This window comes from Emydura macquarii, unplaced genomic scaffold (assembly GCF_026122565.2).
Source record: "Emydura macquarii macquarii isolate MOO-44397 ecotype Brisbane River unplaced genomic scaffold, CSIRO-AGI_Emac_v2 contig_2422, whole genome shotgun sequence".
Lineage (NCBI taxonomy): Eukaryota > Metazoa > Chordata > Testudines > Chelidae > Emydura > Emydura macquarii.
The window spans coordinates 15,576,973-15,603,113 of record NW_027132559.1 but is presented as its reverse complement, the minus strand read 5'-3'; the positions used below and the strand labels follow the sequence as shown (position 1 = coordinate 15,603,113).

Genomic DNA, 26,141 nt, shown 5'->3' with positions numbered 1-26,141 from the left:
ACAATCTGAATGAAAGAATAGAGTCATTTCTGACTTCGAATTCTGTGGATCATAAGCAATTTCAATTATCATCGAGTCAATAGGATTTGAAGGTTCTCAAGACCTTACAGGATTTGGCCCTAATTACTTTGAAATACATTGTATCATTATTGATACAGATGGGAGTTGATCTGAAGCATTTTCTCAAGGTGACAGGAGTTAATTTTGAATGTGAAATTTTAGGCACATGACTCCCATTAAACCCGTTAACATTTTGTGCAGTGCTTTAACAGTGAGCTCTCTACAGTGAGTGACTAAAACAGGACTGAATGGTGTTACAGTTCAGGGCAACTGGACCTGTTGTTCTCTCTGTATGGTCCAGTAAGGGCACCCATCTTAGGGTCCCAGCTCCTCAGGCGTCAGCTCTCTTGGGGAGAGATCTGTGTCTCTCTCCCTGCTAACCGGAGTATTTTCAGGCTGAACATTTTCCTGTCTACACTGTATTAGTTCCCAAAATCAGACTGCCTAAGCAGTCTTGTTTCAGAGATGAGAGACAGTATAATTGCCAGCAGTTACAAGTTACCAAACAGCTCTTTCTAAGCAAACAGCTTTATTCTTAAGGAAAAAGCATTTCAGAGAAAACATATATTAAACACAGTAAAATAACCTAAATGTATGCTAATAAACTTACCAGAGATCATACCCTAAATCCAACAAAGGCTCTGGTTTGTGGTAGTCCTTCAAATCCCACGCAGGGGTCTTTTTTGTGGTCATGAGGTTATAACAGCTTTCGCTCAGAACTAGCTCCCACATCTAACAGGGCCTCAATGGCCCAAAAACCTTCCAGCACTTCCTTAAGGATTCCATCCCCTCTTTGACCACAGGTCCTGGCCATTTGCTGGATCAGAAAGAAGGCCCTGTATTAGTTTTAACTCAGGCTATTTAACCAAAAATCCTTTCTTTGTCTTTTTGGTCCCTGGTGAATCCAGTTTGAATCGGTATATGCAAGCCTCTCTCCAGATGGTGGTAGCTCTCTGAAGGTGCAACAACCTGAATGAATTTGCTTAACCACACCATTCTTTATAGAGCCTGGGAGGCTATGGTCCTCTTTCCTCATGGAAATACATACAGTCTCTCAATAGTACATAAATACTTGCATTTTTAATACAATGAATTCCTCACATAAACTTTATTCAGTAAGGTTTAATTTACTTCAGTAAGATTTGTTAAAGATGTTGTCACATCCATCACAGATATGACCATACAAAATATTGATACGAAGTGTGAGAATACTGGTTCCTTTCAGAAAACATTAGACTCTGTATTTCAAATTTTATTCTGTTCAGTTCAGGAGAAGGCATATTGCAAAAGTATGATACTAGAGGATCTCTTTAGCAGCAATAAAAGTGCTGTTCTATAGTAAAAGATTTCAGAAAGCATTTATAGACTTTCATAAGGCAATTAAAATTACTCCTGAGTAAGGAAACTACAGGATAAACTGCTTTTTTCAAGAGGAAATGGTGTGTAATGCTGTTCTAACAATTTTCCAATATGTTAGTAGTAGATTGATTGATTGATATGATTTTATGGAAAAATATGTATTCAAATTAATGTATTTTTCTGACATATGATGTTTATGTTGATAAGGATCTTATTATTGGGTTTAGATTTAGCAGGCTATAGTTGTTCAAGAAAAGCATTGCTAGGAGAACCATTAGAAAATATATCCTAGACATTTTAGAGATACTATAGAAAGACTTGTAAAATCTTAATTGCCATCTAAGAAAATATGAAGTGAGGCTCAGCTTCAGTGATACCTGATAACGATCAATCAAAACTGTTAAAAAAGTAGTGAAAATACAAACGTTAACACCACGTCAACTAATAATTAATTTAATTGGATCTGAACTTGATTGATGTACTCATACAAAATTGTACATAAAAAAGAGGAATTCCATTTCATTTTAATAAAATAAAAAAGTGTGGAGGAAGGTACTGGTAATTGAAGATTCATGAGAGTTCATCATATTTTAATAAAATAAGAGAGAATCTACTATAGCTTTTTCTCTCCTTACCTGATATAGGCTAATTTACAGAAGTAATTTCATAAAAAATTACAAGATATTCCCATGCAAAACAAAGTCAAAGGAGGACCTCCTCCTGTCAGCCTTAACTCTCTTTTTAAGGTCATTAAGAGTGGGAAAATGTGGGGAGTGAGTGGGGTTGTACCCTTCATCTCTGAAGACTAGGTTTGAATCCTGATTAAACTCCCAATTCAGCAAGGTACTTACACATATATGTAATCCACTGAAATCAGTTGTTTTTGCCAAGTACAGTATATTTTGTGATAGTTGCAAATTATTGAGTGAACAAACAGTTAAGCAAATTCACTAATTCATCTCTCTCTGATCTGATCTCTGTCCGTATGAATTAGCAAATTTCTACTGTATTCTGATTACAATAAATCTGCAGTGCAGGCTTTCAAAAATATTTGTGTATGTACATATAGAGAATGGTGAATGCAGGGGTGGATAGGAGAGAATAAAGAGTTTATAATTGTTGAAAAGATGTCGACTAGCTTCCACAATCAATTACAGGAATAGGACCATCTCATTTACCCTTGAATAGTCAAAAGAAAGAATGTGTCCTTGGTGAGAGAGCTGATAAAATGACACATAGCAGACATAACAGAGCCACCAAAAGCAATGATTTGGATTTTGCTAAAGGTTAATAAGTTTTCAGGGAATGTATTGGCTCCTTTGATGAGTCAGATAAATGGGCACTGTGTCAATTTCTGAGTGCATTTCTGGAACAGGGAATATGCTGACACTATTTCGACAGAAATATTTCTAGTTGCAATATTTCACCATGATGAGTATGACCCTTTTAAAGCTATTTGTTGGCATTATTGCAGTTATTTCAGTCAGATGTTTTTCAAACCATATATGGGATATTTTGTTGGCTCCTGTGGTCATTTGCTCTTTTTGAGTGGCAATATATATGTAAATGAAAATGAAAAACTGAAAATGCAGTGCCACATCCTCAGAAATGATAAAATGACTTAAATGGAACTGCCCTGATTTGCACCATCTGATGATCTGGTCCTGATTTTTAGCCAGGAACTAACTGGTTATTAGTTAGAAATAAAACTGTATGTGCATAAGATGTGCCGTCTGCTAATGTGATGTCACTTGTTGTTGCCAAAATGATGGAAGTCTCCAATTCTTGTGAGGCCCGAATTATATTTTTCTAATTTATTTTGTCCCTCAGGTTTCTAGCATTAAAATATGAGGTGAAATATGCTACATTTTAATTATTCTGGCTTTAGTTGGAAAATAAATAATCATGCCAATCATCAGGCTTAATGTTTGGTGACCATATTAGGTGTAATGACAGCCATTAAGTAAAACAGATGTTTGACAACCAAGCAATAACGTAGCTATTCATATAGTATTTTTCTGCATCTTCATATTTAGAAGTATTTTAGAGTATACAGCATTAACATCTTTCTATAGTATGAGTAAAATTTTCAAAAGCTCCTAAGTCACTTAGGAGCTTAAGTTTTGTGAAGATTGATGAGATTTAGGTTCCTAAGTGCCTTTGACACTTTTGAAAATGTCTGTTTTTTCTTTGTCTCTCTATCCATTGAGACTTTCATAGAGTCCCTCTCACCATTAGATGCTCAGTGTTGTCTCTGAAACTTATAAACTCAAAATTCAACAGTTCTTCACTTCGTAGTTTATGCAGAAAAGCAAGTACATTTTTTAAAAAGTAAATAAAATATGGCTCTTTTGAAAACATTTTTAAATTCAAATGAATATGATCATTTGAACAAACACTGATTATATTGACAATTAAGCAAACCAATCATGTGGTTCTTTTAACTTTTATCATACAAATGTGGCTGCAGACGGATAGAGTACAAATCTCCGTCTGTTACAGTAGGGGCATTTTGCCATTCCTTATAGTAGGTTTGTAACGTTGCTATTTATTTTACTATTCAAAAGTTGACAGCATTTTGTCATTTGGTGCACAGTAATTTTTGTTACTGAATTGAATTCATTCAAAAAAATTCTGTTTTTAATCTGTATTTTTGTAAAATACACGTAATCACTTCAGATTACGTTTCCTATGGAACTGTGCAGCTGTATTTTATGCTAGTGAAAGACTTTTCCTTTTAAATTTGAAGCAGAAGGATTACAAAGTGAATGAGAAGAGATAATCTAGAAAGACTGTGCGTAGTGGTATGAGCCAATGAGAGTGACATATACAGCAGTCTAATGCCAAGTTTAAAGTAGGCATAAAAGTAAAAGATACAAAATAGCTGTCACTTTATATTGTTTTTATTATAAGCTTAATGTTTCAGCATAATTATTGTGTAGGATGGAATTGCACACATTTTGCTAGCATTGTTGACACTTTAAATTATACATTATTGCTGATTATTTTAAAAAGGAAACAGCACAGCAGGAAACATCTGAAGTCTGAATGAACATGCTAATTTATAAACTCTGCTGTAAGTAAACAGATTTGGCATTTCTTGTTTGGTACGTTATGCTGGAGGTCAAGCTCTCTAATAGCCCAAAGAAATAAGTTAAACGTTGTCATAATTTACATTCTTTTAATTTTTTTTTTAAATGGCCATCTTCTGATGGAAAGGAAAGTTTTTTCAGTAAAGCTGCTGGCTTCTGCATGGCTCTGTATTCTGTATGAAACATTAAACAGTGTTTGTGACACACTGAAATCTGTCAACAGCTCTATTGCTAATTATTAACTATAGAAGAGAATTAATTTTGCTCTTCACAGGGCACAGTCTGATTTAGGAATTCAGTGAGACTCATCTGATTGTGTGGTTATTCACTATTTAAAGAAAAGAATAGCCTTTCTTAAAGTGCAAGTCAAATAGGATTATAACTGCTGCTTCGATATAAATAAGTAAAATAAAACCCCAAATGATAAAGCAAAATCTGAAAATGTTGTATATTTAAAATAGTTTCCAATGTTACTGCATCTGGTGCAACAATATGGTGAACTGAGATAGTTGTGTGTATACAATTTGTGAGAGACTCCAAAACAAACAAGAGGATAATGAGCACTCGTTACTTACTGTACTCTTACTAGGGGTTTAGATAAGAAGTGAAAAATGAACATTTTTAATTGGTAAGTAGTAAATATGCAGTGGAAAACAAATAATGCAATGATGGTTTACATGTTGGAAGAATAGTGACCTTATGCTGCGGTCTCTCCTTCACTTCCCCAGCCCTTCTCCAATCATTTGTATGTTATAATTGTAATTACTTTTAAAAAATCTCAATAAATAGTGTTGTTAATCTCACTGTTCTGAAATACAGCCCTTTAACTAGCAGCTACATGACAATGTAAATATATATTTAATGTGAAAACATTATAAACAAAAAACTATGTTTAATCTTCATTTTGAATAACATTAAAAAGTTCGTTCTGAAACCAAGATTAAATAATACACTATAGTAATGGAAGTGTAGTACGGTATATTGTGGAACTGTATAAAATTTATCATTTATCAAATTTATCAGAGGAAGACTGAAGCTGGAGCACTGATGGCAGAAAATTCAGGCTTAGACACACAGACTGAAGTACAAAAAAAAAACCGAGAGTCCTGTAGCACCTTTAAAGACTAACAGATTTCTGCGGGCATGAGCTTTCGTGGGCTGCAACCCACTTCGTCAGATGCATGAAGTGGAAAACACAGATTGGAAGTGTGTGTGTGTGTGTGTATGTGTGTGTGTGTGTGTGTGTACATCCAAGGGTGAGAAACAACAATGGGGAGGGCATGTGCTAACAAAGTCAATTCAGTTAGAGTAGATGAGGCCTATTCACAACCGTTGATTAGAAGGTGAGAATGTGTGAACAGTGACAATTACTTCTTGTAATGAGATAACCATTCCAAGTCCCTATTCAGACCCAGTCTGATTGTATCACATTTGCATATGAGTTCCAGCTCTGCAGTTTCTCACTGAAGTCTGTTTTTGAAGGTTTTTTTTTTTTTTTTTTTTTTTTTTTTTGAAGTACAAAGATTTTCGATAAACCTGCACTGAAGCCATGCCAAAAGCAAAAAGCTTCTTTTCCACCTCTTTCATAGTAGCTGCCAAAACATGGCTAACAAGCTATTTGGGGTGACAAACTCTTGATCAATCAACCCAGATTGCCTGCATTCCACAAAAGAGCCCAGCCCTACTTGCTGTGGAAGACCAGGATTTCTCAGAATACCCAGAATTAGACACTGCACAGAACCACTGTTTTACTGTCAGCTGGAATGTAGAAAGAAAGCGAATACTATTCCACTGTGACAAAGTGGGAATGTTCTTAATGAAGCTGTGTGTGTGTCTGTTTCCCCTATGTATTATTCAAGTATTTAGGTGTTGGGTTAAAGGTGTGATTCTATGATAATAGTCAGTAGTTATAACTGTAGAATTTAATTTTGATCCATTATCCGGAGCACTGATTTTAAACTGTCAATATCATACTATATGGAGAATGTTCACTGAATTCTTTTCAATACTTTTGACAAGCAGCAATGGCAAGACATCTTTAAGTAACAAATGCTTTAATTCGCTACATGTCATATATGGATCTTAGCAGTGAGAGCTCTTCTCCAATGTGTCGTCAATCCTAAAATTTAAAAGAATCCATAGTATAGCTTTATTTCCATTGGATTAGATGTACTTTGACTACATAGCTCTTGGTGTTTAAGCTACTGTACTCCAAAATTGAAGAAGCAATAAAAAAAGCTGATGGACTCTTTCCTGAATCTTCACAATTGATCATCTTCTTCGTGAACTGCAATAATTGATTCAGCCTAAAACTGGATTAAAATAACTCTCAAATTCTGTTCTTCAATCACATTCCAGTGAATAACAGGTGACGTCTTTGGTAGCATAATAAAAATCTGGGCCATGTGTGGAAAAAATGAGACCTGAAGTCCATGCCCAATAACACATACACAATTATGTGCCTTGTATAATTACCACAGTTGCACAAAAATAATTATTTAGGTCTATAACCTGTAGTGGAGGTAATTGCTGTGCAAACAGAATTTGAATTTGGACCTCAGGGCTTGATTTGTCAAAAGTTGTCCCTCATTTATCAAACATCATTTTTTAAAAGATGTTGGCCCTTTGTCTTTGTTTCTTTAATTAAACAAACATTGTTACATGGATCTTGCATCTTAAAGCTGTCCAAAACTTTTAATAAGCTCTTTCACTGTAAGCTTCATACTTATTCAACTGCTATTCTACTCCTTCAGCCTAACATGAAAATATCTTTTTTAGCAGTTTTTTATTCTTTCTTCTTTGTGAAGACTAAGCAAATTAACTGTAGAACTAATCTGCCTTTCCTCATTCCCATTTTCTAATTTTACAGTATCATTTTTGCTTGACCAATTTTCTCCTTTATATTTTCTGTCTAATATGACTGAGCTACTGTATATTGAGAATCCTTTGATTAGTTGAAATATTTTCTGAAGTCAGCATTCAGCATTTCTTTTGTTCCCTCTATTATCCATTTAACTAACTTCTAGGTAGTTTTTTTAGTTACTGTATCACAAATATTCTTCCAAATTGGTTGTGTTTCAAAGCCTTTAATATACAATATTCTCTTTAGTATTGTTTATGTGAGACTGTGTTGCCATTTCTAGTCTTTCCAGCTCTTTTTGTTAAATGTATGTTCCTCTTCTGTAGTATATTTCCAATATAATAAAGAAGCCAAATAAAATCCTTTGGGCATTTTTTAGTGTTTCAAAGTCAGCCTTCCTAAACTCCAAAATGTTTGTGTTATAGTTAATCACAAAATCTCAGAGGGTTGTGTCTCATCTGATGTTTTATGCACACTGGTTCTTAAAATGTCTAGTTTCAGCCTGATCTGTAACACAATACTTAGCTCACTTTCTCGAAATTAGGTCCCAAATAGTTGTGGAAAGTGTGAGTCATTCAATAAAATAGCAATTAAAAAAAAAAAAGCATGTAGTACCCCTAGGAATATGTCCACACATTTATTTTGCATACTTTTTATCCCAGTCAGTACCTAATGACTATAATCAAAGCTAATGTTAGTAGGCATTCACCTTCGTGCACTTGGGCAATATTTTTTTAAAAAGTCATGAAATCTGGACTCATTGGTCCCTCTTCAAACCACCTGCATCTGTACAGAAGAATAGACTGAAACAAAGGGTATTAAGTTGTCATAAAGTAACCAAGGTGATCACCCCAAATCTGGTGGAAAATCTCGATACTCTAGTGATCTAAACCAGATTTCACCTGATGGTGAAGAGTAAAGGACAACCCAGGTGATTTCTTATCACTTACGAAATGAGAGGGGAAAAAATCTGCAGTATGTAGGGGCTTAATCAAGAATCAAATTTTGAAATGTATCTCTTGGCTAGCTTACAGTTTTTGGAGGATGGATATGAACAGTTTTCCATTCTGCTAAATAGAGGCAGAAATGATGTAGCTAATGTTATGAATAGCGTCCAAGGGAGCAGGAAACCAAAAAGGAGTGAATTACAGGAATCTAGTCTGCAAGTGATGATGGGAATTGTATGACTACAGTTAGGCCCTTGGAGGACAGAGGGAGTGGACTTTCCAAATAATTTAGAGATAGTAATAGATTTCCTGAGCCATGTATGATACCTGAATTCTGCACCTGTCCCACCACTAGTGGATTCACCCCCTATTAATGGGACAACAAATTCTACCTGTGAGTTCCATTAAATATTTCCCTCAGCCATAAACATGACCATTGTTGCTCTGGATTGAGTTTAAACCACCATTTCCATCAAACACCATCAAACATCACTGATAGTATTTGCACTATATAAATGGTAGGTAGTGTTATGTGACTCTGGTATATGCTATACACGTATATATGAGTAGGATGGAATCCTGCAGCGTCATGCGTGAGTGTCTTTTAGTAAAGGCATTCGGTGCCCCTCACCACTTGTTGAGAGTGCCCACTCAAGGATGTTTTCATCCACTGAGGAGTGAATCCATCCCCCTTCCTTCAGGGCCAGCAGCCTGATAGATCTGTCATAATCACCAAGTACAGTTCTCTAGTGACCATCACCATCAGAAGATTGTCCTCCACATTGACTAGTGCTATCTCCATACCACAAGTCTGTCTGAAACCAGATTGTACAGTGTCAAGCAGTTTACAAGCATTTATAGCCTCATTTATGTATCAGAACATAGTTTGATTAGCTTTTTCTAACTGCTACAACTGAAATTTATCTATAAGTGTCTTTCCATCTGTCCAAACTGTGTATACTTTGTCATCTATCGATTCTTAGGCTTTCTTGTTCCCAAATCAATATAATAGATAAACCAATAACTGGTATGTTAATGGTTAAAGAGGTTAATGGAAAAATATTTCTAAATTAGTAAACCAGATTTTGTTGTGTTCTGGGAAATGCAGAAAATTTTCAAAGGAATTTTAGAAAGCAAGGCATGGACGTAGGTATAAACTCAGTAATAAAATACATGGGGCCAGATCCTCAGTTACTTTGTATATCAAACAGTGTTTCTCTACTGACCCAATGTATGCACAGAAAAGAATAAAGTTTTTGACAAAGTATTGTATATGATTCATGTTGTTAAGTTGTACTGTGTTGAACAATATATGAAGAACCAGTTTTGCAGAAGACAGGGAAGAAGACCATATTTAGAATTGTAGTCTCATAGGGAAAAATGAGTGTTTATCTGTACTTGCAATTTAAATAAATTTCACTGATTTCATATTAAAGTCTTCACATAATATAAAAATACTTGCCAATTATAATGAAGTAGAAAGCTAGTTACCCTCAGATTGTTCTAATATATGCACCGCTTTTGGTTTGAGAGCCCTTTAAGTTTGGCAGTGTTGTCTGCAACAGATGAAGTGGATTTATTTGAAATTCGACTCTAGTGGACTTCATGAAATTGTTGCAGGTTATCATCCCAGGCAATAACTGTGATAATTGCTAGGTTTTTGCTTTTTAAAAACAAAGTAGATAAAAGTGGCATACTGTAGTCAATCATTAACATTTCAAGTAAACAAATTTTTGCATGGAGGTATATAAAATAGCTGTGTGTTTATAAATTGACAGGGAGAGTGAGCTGTTAAAATGTAATTTAATTAGATTAGCATAACTGGAGTGGGAGTTTAGTAAATACCAAATGCTTTAATTAGCTTGCATATTTTTATTTGGAAGATTAATGATATGCCCCTACATGACTTTTTAGAGTGTTTAGCAACATGACAGTTTAGTGCCAAACTAGTATATGTGACCCCTTTAGAAGTAACTGTATATTTAACTGTTCGTATTCAAGATGGGAAGTAGTGTGTAATACAGTGCTTTTGGGTGGGTTGTTGACTGTGGAGTCTCAGTACTTAGGGACATCTGGATATTAAAGCATGAACCACTACAACCCAATTGGGTTTGAGCAAAAAAACCCAATTCTGTTAGCCCAGGCTGTAGCAGGCTTGTCCAGTCTGACCTCTGCTGGTGGTGGCTGGGCCATAAGATGAGCCTGCTACAGCCTCACTTCATAGAACTATGATCTTTAGTTCAGGTGGTAGAAACTCATGCTTTTAGATCCCGAAGTCTAAGGTTCAGTTCCCATTGCTAACAACTTTTCCTGGGGAATCGTGTAATGCTTTCAGTAAGACAGAGTATCAGCTGTTTGTCTGTTCTCTGCATCAATGGATCATAATTTTAGTTTTTTACATTCAGTTGCAGTTTCTCCACTCTACATTTTTTATTGCTAATTCAGTTTCCGGAAAATGTGTAAATCACACAGTGGATTAAATGAAAGGAAATTAATTGAATAATCCATGTTGGAACTATCAGCTCTGTACATGTCTGAGTCACATATGTTTATCTGAATGTTACTTACTTTAAAGCCTTGATAAATAGACTAAAAACCTGATTTGAAATCAGATCTTTTTATTATGCCAAACCAAGTAAATACTATTTGAACTCCCTCCCTACCTGACGCAAAAGTTAATTAAATTATAAAGTGAAGGAGCTATATGTAAATTGGAAATAAATTAATTCTATCATATTTAAATAATTTTTTTTAAATGGTATTGTCCATAAGTGGCAAAAGTGATATTCTTCTTGCACATCTAGAACCGTACTGTAAATGAGCATGCAGTTCCCTTGAGAAGGAAATGTGAATGTCGCTGACAAGTTGTGGTCTCTCTACAGAAGACATATGCTGACAGTTTGACTGAGTGGCCAATTGATTCATTTCTTCTTTTTTATTTTAGATGGTGAAGAATATCAGCCTCCAATATGGAAATCCTACTGTGAGTATATCAGAAATCAAAATATATATAAAAATCATCTTAAAAGAAGTGTCAATGGAAGGTCTTCTCTCTCTCTTTAAAATTAAAACAATTACTTAAGTGCATTCAGCTCTTGTGAAAGTAGCTGCATTGACAAATGATATAAACTCATGTTTTCTGTTTATTCAGAGAACAGATACAGCATGGGTAGCAGCAATGAAAATTCCTGCATGCTCCCTTACTGATGTGACCCTAGACCAGGTCTACACAACAGAGTCAGGTCGGCGTAAGGCAGCTTATGTTGACCTAACTATGCAAGTGTATACATTACAGTGTTCCTCCCGCCACTGTAACTTGCCCGCTATGCCAACCTAATAAATCCACCTCGGCAAGAGGCGTAAGGTCAACGTAGTTTGGGCGACGCAGTGTCTGCATTATTTGCATCTTCTGTTGGTTATCAGCATGGCTGACAGCCGGAGCTGTGAAATTGATGAGACTGTCAGTTTCACTGCTGGTAGGGTGCTGTTTTGAACTTGAACCCACAGGGCAGTGAAGGCTGCCCCTGCAGGGCTGACAGCTGGAGCTTTGCTGCCAAGCACTGAAAGCCTGGCCTGTGGGTTCTGGGGGCAGCTCACAGCTGAAACCTTGCTGCCCGGAGCTGAGGTCCTGGGCTCCCAGCTCCCCAGGGAGCTCCCAGCTGGGAGCCCAGATACCTGGCTCTGAGAGCCGTTTCTGTGGGTGACAGAGTGATTTGATCTCCCTACCCATTTGGATCTTGGTTTCCTTGTTGCGACTGTCAAAATGGATTCCTGTTATGGCAACGCGTTCTTCACTCTAAACACTCATTGGTTCTGAATTAGACTGAGTGCACCAACCTTGTTCATACAGGCCACAAAGCTACCTTCAGGTGATAATGGTTTTTGATCCCTAAAAATTTAAGCTGGTTTTAAAGTGGCGGCTTAGAAGTAAAAGGCCCAATATATTATTTTCAATCTTCTGGACCATCCAGTTCTCCTACTAAAATATCATTTGTATGAAGTGTAATGCAGAACTGTTATTGTATGCTGCCTTTGTTCCAGTTAACTCAATGCTACATCATAGTACAGTGTGAGACAAAGCAGCTGGCTTTTAAAACCTTGATTTAAAATTTGATTGTAAAATTAATCTTTTTTATTTTAAAATTTCACTGAAAATTTTAGTAACTGAAACTATAGTGTTGTTGTGGATCACCACATCATTACCAAAATGAAAATGCACAAAAGCACAAAGCAATGAAGTTGTGGGTACTTCAGGTACTGATTCACCAATGTATTTAAACATGTGCATAACTTTAGGCGCATATCTTTAGGCACACAAGTAGCACCATTGACTTGAGTTACATACAATCTTAAGTACCTTGCTGACTTCAAAGGTGTCTCCTTAGGCTATGTCTACACTACATCTTATGTTGACAGAAGTTATGTCACTCAGGGGTGTGAATAAAGCATCTACCCCCTGAGCGACATCATTTACACTGACCTAAGCATCCCGCCAACGTAAATTCTGCCACTCATGTAGGAGGTTTTATTATGCCGACAGGAGAACTCTGTCCCGTCGACATAGATCATGTTCACCATACACACCACAGTGGCGTAGCTGCATCGGTGCAGTTGTGCCGCTGCAGTGCTGTATTTGTAGACATGCCCTCAGAACCTAAGCTCTGTGCATAAATGAGCTTAGAAAACTAAGAGTTGTTGTAGCCCTGTTGGTCTCAGGATATTAGAGAGACAAGGAGGGTGAAGGTAATATCTTTTAATTGGACCAACTTCTGTTGGTGAGAGAGACATGCTTTCGAGCTTACACAGAGCTTTTCTTCAGGTCAGAAGAGCCCTGTGTAAACTCGAAAGCATGTCTCTCTTACCATCAGAAGTTGGTCAAATAAAAGATATTACCTCACTTTCACCGTGACTCCCTTAGAAAAGTAATACAGCCCCAAAATGCATTGTTTTTGCACAGACTACATAGAATTATAAGATTAATGCTCTCCCTAGATTTGTTTTTTGCTGTTGCATTGTTTTTCCTGAGAAAAACTAATTCATTCTGACAATGGAAACTGACTGTGATAAATTAAGCCTCAGCAAGATTATGTTGACTTCAATGGAATTAACACATACTCAAAGTTATGCTTACACTGAAGGAGCTTGCTGAATCGAAGCCTACATTTACTATCTCCTCTGCTAATCATGCTGTACTGAATTTTATTTTTTTAGAGACAAAGTGCTTCCTTAAAAGAAAAAGTGCAAAATTAGCAAAACTAGGGACAGGTAGCCTGGAGAGCTTTAAATCAGAGGGTTTCTTATTTTTTAGAGTGAAATCATGGCCCCATAGAAGTCAATGAAAAACTTCCATTGACTTTAGTGGTCCCTTAGACTTTCAGACCTGTTGATATGTGTGATACAGACTTTTTATGGAAGATTCCGGGACAGATCATGAGCTTTTCACATCCTCCCATAGCTGTATCACTTGTCTTGTGTTGATCAGATAAATACAATGCAGTGAATAATTTTTTTTCTTACTTTCGTTTCATGAAAAGTTTACGTAAGCCCAAGTTTACTTAAGCCAACAGATCTAATTTATAGAGCATGATAAATAAATTATTCAGATATATTCAGGATCCAATTTTGTGGTTGACAACAAAGTTGTCTCAGCATATAAACTTCATGCCTGAATGACATTGAAAAAATTAACACAGTCCCGATTTGTATTGTATTTAAACACATTTGATAGTAGTATAAAATTACAAAGTTTACTGTTGAGAATATTTCTCTGTAGACATGTTTTTCATTGCAGTCTTGGTTTCTTTGAGGAAAAACTACTACTTTATTCCTTCCAAGAAACTTGACAATTTGATAAATTAATCGGAAGATTACACCCAGCGGTGGTATTAACCTATGACATGACCCACTACCGTGTCACATCATAGTTTTTGTTTAAATTCATGTATGTATTTCTCTCCATTTATATTTAATGTCATTATTAATGTATTTTTAGTTAATTTTCCCCTTTTTTCAATTTGCCAGAATATTACTAGAATATCCAGCATACAATTTTTAGTTGAAAATGTCTTTAATTACTGAGACAAGGTAGATGAGGTAATATTGGACCAAATTCTGTTGTTGGAAGTAATCTTCAGAGCTCTGTGAAGCTTTAAAGCTTGTACCGTCCAACAACAGAAGCTGGTCCAGTAAAAATATTACCTCACCCACCTTGTCTCTCTTATATCCTGGGACCAACACAGCTGCAACATCACTGCATATAATATTTAATTTCTGCATAAATTTAGAGGCACTATATTATCTTTTGATATTTATTGACATCATAATCCAGCCCCAATCATGTAATCTGTACAGGCCTTATATCCATGCAGAGCCTCATTCAAGTTAACAGTGCTGCACATGGGTGCAGGGATCCACCCATATGGAGGAGCTTGCGGGAGCTGGGCCTTATCCAATGACATATCCTAAAAGATTGTTTTAACAACATTTGGAATCAGACCTGTGCAGGTCTGCTGCAGAGAGGATGCCTATTTTTAATGTCCGAAAGGTCTTCAGTCAATGGTTGCACTGTCAGAAGATGCACCAGAGGCACACTAAACATGTTTCTTCATTTTATTGGGTGATGGAGAGGACAAGTGATCACTACTAGGATTTTACTAGTGGGAGCCCAGGTACAAGTTAGAAAGTAGCTATCAGCCCGTGAACACTGAGCTACATCTTGGCTAGAAATTTAATCTCAGTAATCAGTCAATAAGTAAATATTTTTCCAACCACTACATTATCTCTGTGTTCTGTGGTACATTAGGAAGATAATATTAAAAGATGCTTTTTCCCCTTGAAGAAAGGAAGATAAGAACTGTAGTGTAAAGATTCAGAGACACTTAGTAGACGGATACATACTAAACGTTGAAGATAGTGTGATAGTACGAATTTTGTAAATGGTAAGAAGGTTAAACTAAAAAGTGGAGATATGGTGGAATGCAAAAACTGTATTGCAGTGTTCACCCACTAGGTGGCACCATGTGCAACATACTTACCTGCGCTGGTAACTGCCATCCTTGGCAGCGCCTTAAAGTATCTTAAGAGAACAGATCTCTTATACCACTCTCCATGATGGAAGCTCTGTAGTCAGTCCATCTCTGGTACAGACGCCTGATCTGCTAGTAGGAGCCCTGTAACCTACCATATACAAGTACATGACAACATCAAAGCAGTATCCACATTATTTATTATTATTAATTTGTGTGTTATAGTTGACTTACTGCTTCTTCTTCCATGATATTGCTGAGATCAGACCTCTTTTCTCTCCCCACCCAGACAAAACTCTTTTCCATACCGTTATCTTCCATCTGATTACTGCACAGATTAATTACCAAAAGCCTCTCTGAAAACCACATCTCCCCCTTCCACTCTATACAAAACACAGTTACTAAAATAATCTTTCTTGCTTTTCATTATGACTGAATCCCTCCACTGATTATTCTCACTCTGCCACATCAACCTCAAGCTTCTTATTTTGCTTTCAAGGCTTCTCATCATTCTGATCCTCTCTACTATAATTATCCTCCTTGAACTATGTTACTTCATTCCCCTCTTTCCCCTCTGCTCTGCTAATAATGTGAGCCTGAAAGCCCCATTTGTCTACTTCATCCCAATCACCTCCACACTGTCTTCCAAACTGCTTCCTATACATGGAACACACCTTTGCTGAGCTGGTCTGCAAAGCCATTACTTTGTCATCATTTAAATATTTCCTGAAGACCCACTTCTTCCACAATAGGTACAAAAAAGCTTTCTAGATTGTTATAAATTGTTTCATTTATTTACCATTAGTATGGCTGAACATTTTTGACAAGTTCTTTTTTTTTGTTTTTTTGTTTTTGATTTTGGTTTTTTTTGGAGTTGAAAAATGGAATTTTATCCATGACTAAATTTGCATTTGACAAAATTTTTATCATTGGAAAAAAACTTGAAATGAAAACTGACAAAAAAAAAATTGTTGTTTTTTTCCATTTTGAAATAGTAGAGACATTTCCATGTTCTTATAGTATTTTACTTTCCTCATTTCCTCCCTTCCTCTCCGTTTTTTTCCCACTGGGGAAAAAAAATAGTTAATTCCCTCTTCCTTACCTCTACATGCCTCAGTTGTCTGTGTCTTTTTAGACTGTGTATTCTTCTGTTCTTTTTTGGACTTTCTTCCTCTGTGTTTGGAAAGTGCTTAGCCCATTGGAGGTGCTAGCACAATCGAAGTAAATCATAGGTATTAAATAAAGACAGATATTCAAGCTTGACTTACTCCAAATCACTTCGCACAATGTCAACATACTATTTTTAGATACTTAAAGATTTTTTATTTGAATATTGGTGTTATTTAGTGCTCAGTAATGTTATCTATCCCCTATCAAGTTAAATGCAATGTCATTTTTAAACATGCTTCTTAAACTCTCATAAGGTCTTGATTCAACAAGGGATGTATACATGTTCCTAACTACAAGCACTTGCATAGTTCCATTTAAAGTCAATGGGACTGTTCACATAGACGTTTATAGTTAGGCACCAGTAGTTTGCTGAATCACCAGTATCCCCAACTCTAAGCATTCAATATCATGAGCTTTTTTAGAAGATACAGTCTGGGTTCTTCTTATTTGCCTTCTGGGTATTCAGTCTTTAGGGTTTGCTGAGGGCCACAGGTTTTCATATTCTACTGTGCAGTCATGAGGGCTACAAAATACTGTTCTTTCTTTCTTTTTAAATGAAAGCGGAGATCCTCGTTTATTCACATGGCGCAAGGAGCTTGGAAAAAACACCGTTTATTGTGAGACTTGTGAAAAAATTATGGGAGCTGGCAGCACTGCATCAGCCATGTCCATCTACCAATTCATGATATCGGATATATATATATATCCATGACCGGATTATACTCCTCTGCATGAAAACCTACATAGGAGACAGGAAATCATGAAAGGTTCTCCTTTCTCATTTTCCATGTGAATGTCCAACGAGGGAGGGGATAGGGTTTTGCAACCCCTGCTTCAAAACTATCAGGGGGGCATAACCCCCAAAATTTGCATATTCCCGAAGATTAGCAAGGAAGTCAGAGGAGTTACAAGTCTGTGTGAAAGTCCAATACCTCCACGCTTCCTAAGTTTTGTCACAGCTTTTTCATCTCTCCTTTTGAAGGGTGAGCCATGGTACAAAGGGACTCTGCAGAAGAGGTTATACAACAACTAGCCATATTAACTTTTCAGCAGATACGTCACCGTTTTCCAAGGCTGAGGAGTTTCCCATCACTCACCTTCTTCCCACAATCTGCCATCCTGCTAGGCACAGATACACGGCCCAACGTATCCATAGCCTATTGGGATCTTGGGCAGAGGGGTCACAATATCATGGAGATGGGATGCCCCTCTCCCCTTTATATGTGTGATGAGCTCTACATACAGAGGGCCTGTCTCAAAGGGAGCAAGCCAAGCTTTGGGATTTTTACTGGGGCTGAGGAGAGGAACTTGTTTGCATTGTAATTGCTTGCTGTCATCATGTGTCAACCCACATTCACTACTTGAGGAATAGTAAGAGGAAGGAAGGGACCTTGCTAAATACTTGAATGGAGGAGGTGGAGATCAGCTGTAAGGACTGATGAGAGAGGCAAGATCCAGAATTCACTCAGTGGCTGTCCCTTGCTTTAGAACCCTTAGAATGAGTTTGATTTTGGGAACCCTTGGGATGAGCAGAGTTGATCTGGAGTATATTTGAGGATCTTAGGTAGTACATTAAAGGGAAAAGGAAAGTAGGAAAATGTTGGCATATGGAAGCACTAGCGGTCTCATCAATTCATAAATAGTTATCACTTGTGTCTTCAGTGTGCATTGGTAAGATTCTAGTGAACTCTCCTGGCAGTTTTTGCAATTCTTTTATAGGCAATTCAAGAGATGGGTGTTTTATTTAAAAATTCTATTATTGAGCTCTTCGGTAATAATGTACGCAACAGAGGTTTTATCTTGAAATATTCAGAAGGATTTGTTATATCTATCTTCCAAGCAAAGTACAGAAATACACAGTGCCAGTAACGATACAAAACTAAATTGGGCTTATGAATAAAAAATAAATAAATATTGCCATGTACAATTCCATAATAATTTACATATAAATGACTTGGCATGCATGCAGTCTAAAAATGTCTCTGTATCCTATCCTATCCTTTTTTTTTTTTTTTTTTTTTAAGTGTTTGTATGGATTCTGAAGCATCTGGCTAAAAAAAACTGAATAAAAGTTTGTGTATGTTGCTGTCCTCTAATTCTTATTGTGTTTTTATGTTTGACAGTGTATCAGTTACAACAGGAGGCACCGCGTCCCAAGAGGATCATTTGTCCTCAGGAGGTCAGTTCTTCTTTCACTGTATCTTGTATATTGAAGATCTTTCATATACACTGAGAGCAACTGTTGGTTTACGTTTTCTCAGATGCTGTGAAACATATCATTTTATATAATTGTTTTCATATTATAATGTAGGTTTTTAAAAATGAGTTAATATTTGTTAAATTGGTATATAGGCAGGAATAGACCAGATTTAACCATTACAGAGACCCTTTGTGGAGAGGCTAATCAGGCAGCGTATGACTGTGCTGTATGTAATGCCTAAATGCTGTTTCCCATTTTTGTAGAGGTGTAGGAGAAGGTCCATATATCTACATATTTAAATATATGGAATATGTCTTCACACAATTCATACAGTTTGTTTATAAAAAGCACTTTTTCATGAAAGAAGGCTTACTTGTCAGATGTTACCAAGAGCATTCAAGATAACATGTTGAATTAATAGCATTAGACCTTTGTTCTGGCATATCATGGAAACTTTAACGTTTGTAGAAAGTAAGAAATCTTTGGAGCTGAAAAGGCTGCTTAATCAACATTTCCCTGCTTGCCTGCTTTCATTTTTTTGCCATTCATCTCTCTTAGTTTATGTAGTTGTCTGTTGAATTTGGTAATAACTCCTTCCATCAGTACTGTATCTTGGTGTGACGTTCCTCCTTGCAATCCCAACTGGTATATTGCTGTGTCACCCCAATCCCCCCATTCCTGCAGCGTGTCTCACTCTACTTTTCTGTGTGAACCCCCAGTCTTGGGCAGCTCACGCACAGCCACCAGCAAGTAAGTTGCGCCCCCTCCTCCCCCGACTCAGTGAATGGGTACCTCTAGCTGGCCACTCATGGTATTATGCAATGGTATGACCCCCCCCCAGCCAATATCTCCAGTCCCAGATACAACTCTAGGAACTGCTGTCTTATCATGTTCAGTGCTGCCCACTGCACACTTCAAGCTCATTGGTACATCGATTTATCAAGGAAATTGATATACACCTGCCTTGTTCAAATGGAGTCTCTACGCACCTTAAACCAGGTGCACTGCTTTAGATAAAACAAACAAATAAATTTATTAAGTACAGAAAGATTTTAAGTGATTGTAAGTCAGAGGAAAGCAAGTCAGATTTGAGCAGAAGGAAATAAAAGGCAAATTGCATTCTAAACTAAACTTAACACTTTCAGCAACCATACAGTCATAGATGATTTTCTCACCACAGGCTGGCTGGTCCACCTCCAGCCAGGCCCTCCCCCTGTGGCCAATGCTTCAATTGCTTGATGTTGTTTGTAGATGGAGTGGAAAAGAGAGAGAGAGAGAGAGAGTAAAATTTCTCTCCTTTTTAACATGTTCCTTTGCCCCCCTCTGGGTCCTCACTACCCTCTTTCAGGTCAGGTGACAAACAGTATCCATGCATGATTTTCTCCATGTCCTGAGACACTGGTTCTTTGTGGATTCACTTGCTGATGTCTGAGTTGGTTCTTTGTTCTTGGAATGCTGAGCAGGGTTATTCTATAAAAATCTTAGTGAGGTGTGAATTGCTTCTCATCTCTGTAGAGTTTTGCCTAGATCAATCTCAAGCCATGAGACACATATTTGGGAATATTACATAGCAAAGCCTCATAACCGTACACATGACATTGCAACAGACACATTACTATAACAATATTGTTTAGTATGCTATGAGCATTCCAGAAACATCTTACATGACATACTTTGCATTAAACAATACACAACTACACTATAAGGGTGAACATGAATGATACACAAACACACCATAAAGGTGCACATGGGGGTGCAATATGTCACACTTGGTAATTATAAAAATAGGGTATAGTAAGTATATATTGATTTCTCCAATCAATCAATAGCATTGTGTTGGCTTTGGCTTCTAATATGTCAAGGACAAAGTGGCTCTTACAAATATATATTGTGTTGCCTTCTGTGATGAGCGGACTGACTCTGGGTGTGGGAAAAGTGGTGGACATGATATACCTTGACTTTAGCAAAGCTTTTGATATCGTCTTCCATAGTAATCTTATCAGCAAGTTAAAGAAGTATGGATTGGATGAATGTACTATAAGATGAATAGAAAGCTGGTTAGATCATTGGGCTCAACGGGTAGTGATCAATGACTCAATGTCTAGTTAGGCAATGGGTAACAAGCAGAGTGCCTCAAGGGCTTGGTGCTGTGGCTGGTTTTGTTCAACATCTTAATTATTGATCTGGAGGATGGGGTGGATTGCACCATCAGCAAGTTTGCAAATGACATTAAGTTGGAGGGAGTGGTAGATACGGTAGAGAGCAGGTATAGGATACAGATGACCTAGACAGATTGGAGGATTGGGCCAAAAGAAATCTGATGAGGTTGAACAAGGAAAAGTGCAGAGTCCTATACTTAAGATGGAAGAACCCCAGCACTGCTACAGAGTGGGGACCAACTGGGTAGGCAACAGTTCTGAAAAAAAGGACCTGGGGGCTACAGTGGACAAGAAGCTGGACATGAGTCAACAGTGTGCCCTTGTTGCCAAGAAGGCTAATGGCATATTGGGCTGCGTTAGTAGGAGCACTGCCAGCAGATCAAGGGAAGTGATTATTTCCCTCTATTCAGCACTGGTGAGGCCTCATTTGGAGTACTGTGTCCACTTTTGGGCCCCCCACTACAGAAAGGATGTGGACAAATGGGAAAGAGTCCAGCAGAGGGCAATAAAAATGATTAGTGGTCTGAAGCACATGACTTATGAGGAGAGGCTGAAGGAACGAAGCTTATTTAGTCTGCAGAAGAGAAGAGTGAGGGGGGATTTGTAGCAGCCTTTAAATACCTGAAAGGGAGTTCCAGGGAGGATGGAACTAGTCTGTTCTCAGTGGTGGTAGATGACAGAACAAGGAGCAATGTTCTCAAGCTGCAGTGGGCGAGGTTTAGGTTGGATATTAGAAAAAACTTTTTCATTAGGAAGGTGGTAAAGCACTGGAATAGGTTACCTAGGGAGGTGGTGGAATTCCATCCTTAGAGGTTTTTAAGGTGCAGCTTGACAAAGCCCTGGCTGGGATGATTTAATTTGGGTTAGTCCTTCTTTGAGCAGGGGGTTGGACTAGATGAGCTCCTGTGGTCCCTTCCAACCCTAATCATCTATGATTCTATGTTATATAGTTACGATAATAAATATTATTCTATATTAAATATTATATATAATAAATATTTATATATATATTATATATAGTTACAATAATAATATATATATTATATATAGTTACTAATAATACTGAGCTCTTGGCTATATATATTTTATACAATAATCAAATGCAATTAAAAATATACAGGCTACGGTATTAAAAACCCTGAATATACAAGATATAATATATAGAAATGTATCAGTGTGATTTTCTCAAATGTCCTAATTATCTGCTTTGTCCTCCTCCCCATGCTATTGTCTATTTAAATAGCCCCTGTCAATGTAATATCTGAGTGCTTCTCAGACATTAACACATTTATCCATGCAACGCTTCTGTGGCATGGGAAATATTGTACTGAGGCACAGACAGATGAAGTGACTTTCCCAAGGTCACATAGGAAGTCTGCAACAGAGCGAGGAATTGAATGCAGATCTTCTGATTCCCAGCCCAGTGCCTTAACCATAATACCATGCTTTCTGCAGTCTTTTATAGATGCCAGCTAGCAATGATCTGAAAGTAGAGTAAAATCTTGGCATAAGAAGAAAAATCTTCATGCTCTGTCAGCTAAGGGTGTATCCAAGCTGAGCGTTCAAGATCATGATAGCGTGTCACACTCTCCCCAGACAGAAACCGTTCAGCAGTGGGGTGGCTGAGGTCTCATCCTTTCCTTGCAGTCATGGCTGGAGGGCCTCTGGTCCACGGGGCCAGGACTACTGCAGCTTTCCCCACACCTTGCACCCAAGTGTTTTGGGTGCCCCCCATGCAGAGAGTCCCCACCCAGCCTCATTCTCAGTGCTGGGAGGGAGCCCTCTGCAGCCCTGCTTTCAAAACCAACCTTAACTGCAACCCTGCCCTGGCCTCACCAAGTTGTGGTTACCACAGCAACACCCTCATGAAGTGACTCCTGAGTGTGGCAAATTGCCCTGGAAACAAGACAGCTTCCTGAGGCACTTATCTATGCCCCAGTTTGAGCCTCACCTGTAACACTACATTTTTCTGGCCTTGTGTTTTCACTATGGAGGCCGAGAGAGAGAGAGTGAGTTACATGACAAATTTAAACAAAATCACAAGCACTTCTTGTGGACTGATGTTACTTATTTAATATGTACCTGTGTAACAGACCTAAAACATGTGTAGCTTTTTGGAATTAGCTTCTGAATTCCTTGGTTATGCAGTGCCTCACTTGTCTAGGCCAATGAGTGGCTACTGCTGCCTTGGGTGCTATAACCTGTTTTAATGGGTGGGAATGTTTGGCTGAAGCTGCTTTTTACTCTTTCCTAATTATGTTAAAGTGCCAGAGAACCTTTAAATTCTACCCAGATGGCTTCTAAAGATGGGCAGAAGAAAGCTAGGATTAATGGCTAGGCTACACATAAATTTGCACCGAAATAACTACACCAATTATAATTCACACCTTTTGTTATTTTAGTGCAAATTATGTGTGTGGACCCTCTTACTTTGGATTAAGAGTGGCTTTTTGATTGTTTTTAGTTCACTTAAACCTAAATGAAATAGGACACTTTTATTCTGAAATAAGAGTGCCCACACACAGACTTGCAGCGAAATAACAAAAGGTGTGAATTACCAATGGTTTATCACAGGCAAGAAATCCTAGCAATGTACTGTACATGCACTTATTCTTTTAATAATTTAGTCTGTAGTGACACTTTTTTTTGACCCTTTCATTTAAGTTATGGACTTTATTTCTATAGCCCTTTAAATGAAGTTTCCATGCATAGTTGTTATATACAACCTCACAGAAATCTAAGAAAGGAAATTCAGGACTTTGTGCCTAAGGTACCAACCAGCTTTTTCTCAGGACATAGTTGTTTTTAATGCAACTTTAAGTATTCTATTTTGATGACTGATGAGGCTTGATTCATTAATAAGTGATGCCTTGTTAGTGCTAGATTTTTGTGTCAGTTACACAGAGAAATCTCAGAGCACTTTCTTTTTTGTAAATGACATGAAACTAATGTTCATAGCTGTAGTAACTTAAAACTTATCCAGCACCTCAAGGGCAGATGTTAGGTGAAAATGGAGGGAGACTGAATACAGCTGCTGTCTATATGAATATCACTAGGGCTGGACTTTGTTGAGCATAATCTCTTCTTTAGTGTAGACTCTAAACTATAGTAGAACCTCAGAGTTACAAACACCAGAGTTACAAACTGACTGGTCAACCCCACACTCACTTGGAACCAGAAGTACGCAATCAGGCAGCGGCAGAGACTTAAAAAAAAAAAAAAAAAAAAAAAAAGCAAATACAGTACAGTATCTGTGTTAAACATAAACTACTAAAAAATAAAGGGAAAGTTTAAAAAAAAATTTGACAAGGTAAGGAAACTTTCTATGCTTGTTTCATTTAAATAAGATGGTTAAAAGTAGCCTTTTTCTTGTGCATAGTAAAGTTTCAAAGCTGTATTAAGTCAATGTTCAGTTGTAAACTTTTGAAAGAGCAACCGTAATGTTTTGTTCAGAGTTACGAACATTTCAGAGTTATGAACAACCTCCATTCCTGAGTCATTTGTAACTCTGAAGTTCTCTTGTACTTCTAACAAATATGATCAGAAATTGTAAATAATTTTAACTTTTTTGTGCTTATAGGAAGACTTTTTCTCATTTACCATTACTGACAACTGTGCTGAACTTCAGGATGCATTCATAAAATCTTGCTATAATCAGACACCTGCTGTAACATATTTTATAGCTCCCCATAAGTCAAGTTCAACTCTTTTAAAAAATGTTTCAGTACTCTGGATTTTCATCATTCCTCCATCTTCCCCGTTGCTTCTCCTCTACATATTCTTTGTGCCCCGCATTTTTGTTCATCTGCTACTAGTTAACATGCTGTTAGTGGGACATTTGCAGAGGTTTTAGCCTCCAATTATGGCATTACTGCTGCTTGTTTTTGTGTAGATTTCTTAATGATTAATTATACTGGAGACAGAATTTACCTATCCTATCTTGATATGTAAATGATCTTGGTAAAAGTTAAGACACGATTGTAAGTAATTTATGGCTCTGTATCTTTGAGCTTTCTTACATTACACTCTTTCTCCACTACCACCCACATAAAAATCTTGTCACCAAAAAGAGGTCATCACTCCATATGCTGAACTGTTGAGAGCTGGGATATCTAATGACGTCTAATTAATCACCAGTGACAGTATGAGTACTGTGAATATCTTGTCTTTCAAATAACACTGGATTTCTGCCAGTAATAAAACTCCACTGCTGGGAGTCTTTAACTGTACCACCTAGAGAGGCATTTTGGATGTTTGTCTTATCTTGACTCTCTGGATGTCTCTAAGTGTGTAAGTTATAGGGTGGGAGGAGGGCAGGGAACATTCCTCATAGCAACCTTCTCTCCAGATGGACCTAATGAGAAGGTGGAGGCCATCTGCAACTGGACAGCACTGTGGACCACCTGAGAACTTCAGGACTTCCTGGGCTTTGCAAATTTTTATAGACAATTCATTATCTACTTCTCTAACAAACAGCCCCCTGACTTCTCCTTCATAAAGCCATTTGTTTCACTTGGTCTCTTGAAGCCCAACATGCTAGAATTGTAGTACTATAGTTACATTTTTTCCAAGATTAAACTGCTTAGGAATCAGTGTTGTAAAATGAACGTGCCATTTATTCATTTATTACATTTAGAAGGCCTCTTAGTCTCTCTAGGTCTTGTGAACATGAGGTTTCTAAATTGGTTTTTAAAATGATTTGTTTTAGGTGAGAACTTTACGTTAGCCATCTTCTGAGCTACTGCACAAGACTTTTTCCCCTTTTGTTGTATAGGGGCTTACAATCTTGTCTAATTCTTTTGCTGTTCTTCAGTCTGAGGTGCAGTTTGCTGTTAGCTCAGAGTGGTAATCCAGCCATAACATGAACTAATCTGAAAATTAACTCCTGGGTTTTTGGTTTTTTTTTTTGAACATTCACCTCTTACTAGGCTTCTCTCTTGCAGTCAGACTGAACTGAGAATATTTTTTATGGACAGTGGATTAGAAATTATTATAAAATCATTAGGCATAATTCTAAGTGCAAAAGATATCTGGTTAAACTTGTAGGGAAACTATCTTCGTTGCCAGCAATGAGCACCCTGACATTGCTAAGTCTAAAGTCTTGATTCTCTAAGGTCTTGATTCTGTCCATAGATTGGAGGGGCACATGAACTAGTTGCAATTCCCTGATTTAGGTCTGCTAGCCCTGGTGTAAGTTAGGGTTGCAGAGGAGCAGCCTTAAATTCTATGGATGCAAGGTCCATGAGAGATCCTATGCCAGTGCGGTAAG

The 26,141-nt window shown here is 37.4% G+C and overlaps 1 protein-coding gene across 1 annotated transcript in view; it reads left to right on the top strand.

The window, feature by feature from the left end:
* The window catches only part of CHN2 (chimerin 2), a 194,260-nt gene that overhangs the window by 64,934 nt on the left and 103,185 nt on the right, over window positions 1–26,141 (top strand). Inside the window, exons 2-3 of the mRNA XM_067561989.1 lie at window positions 11,263–11,301; window positions 18,637–18,692. Coding sequence (XP_067418090.1) covers window positions 11,263–11,301; window positions 18,637–18,692 — 95 coding nt within the window. The remainder of the gene's footprint in view (window positions 1–11,262; window positions 11,302–18,636; window positions 18,693–26,141) is intronic.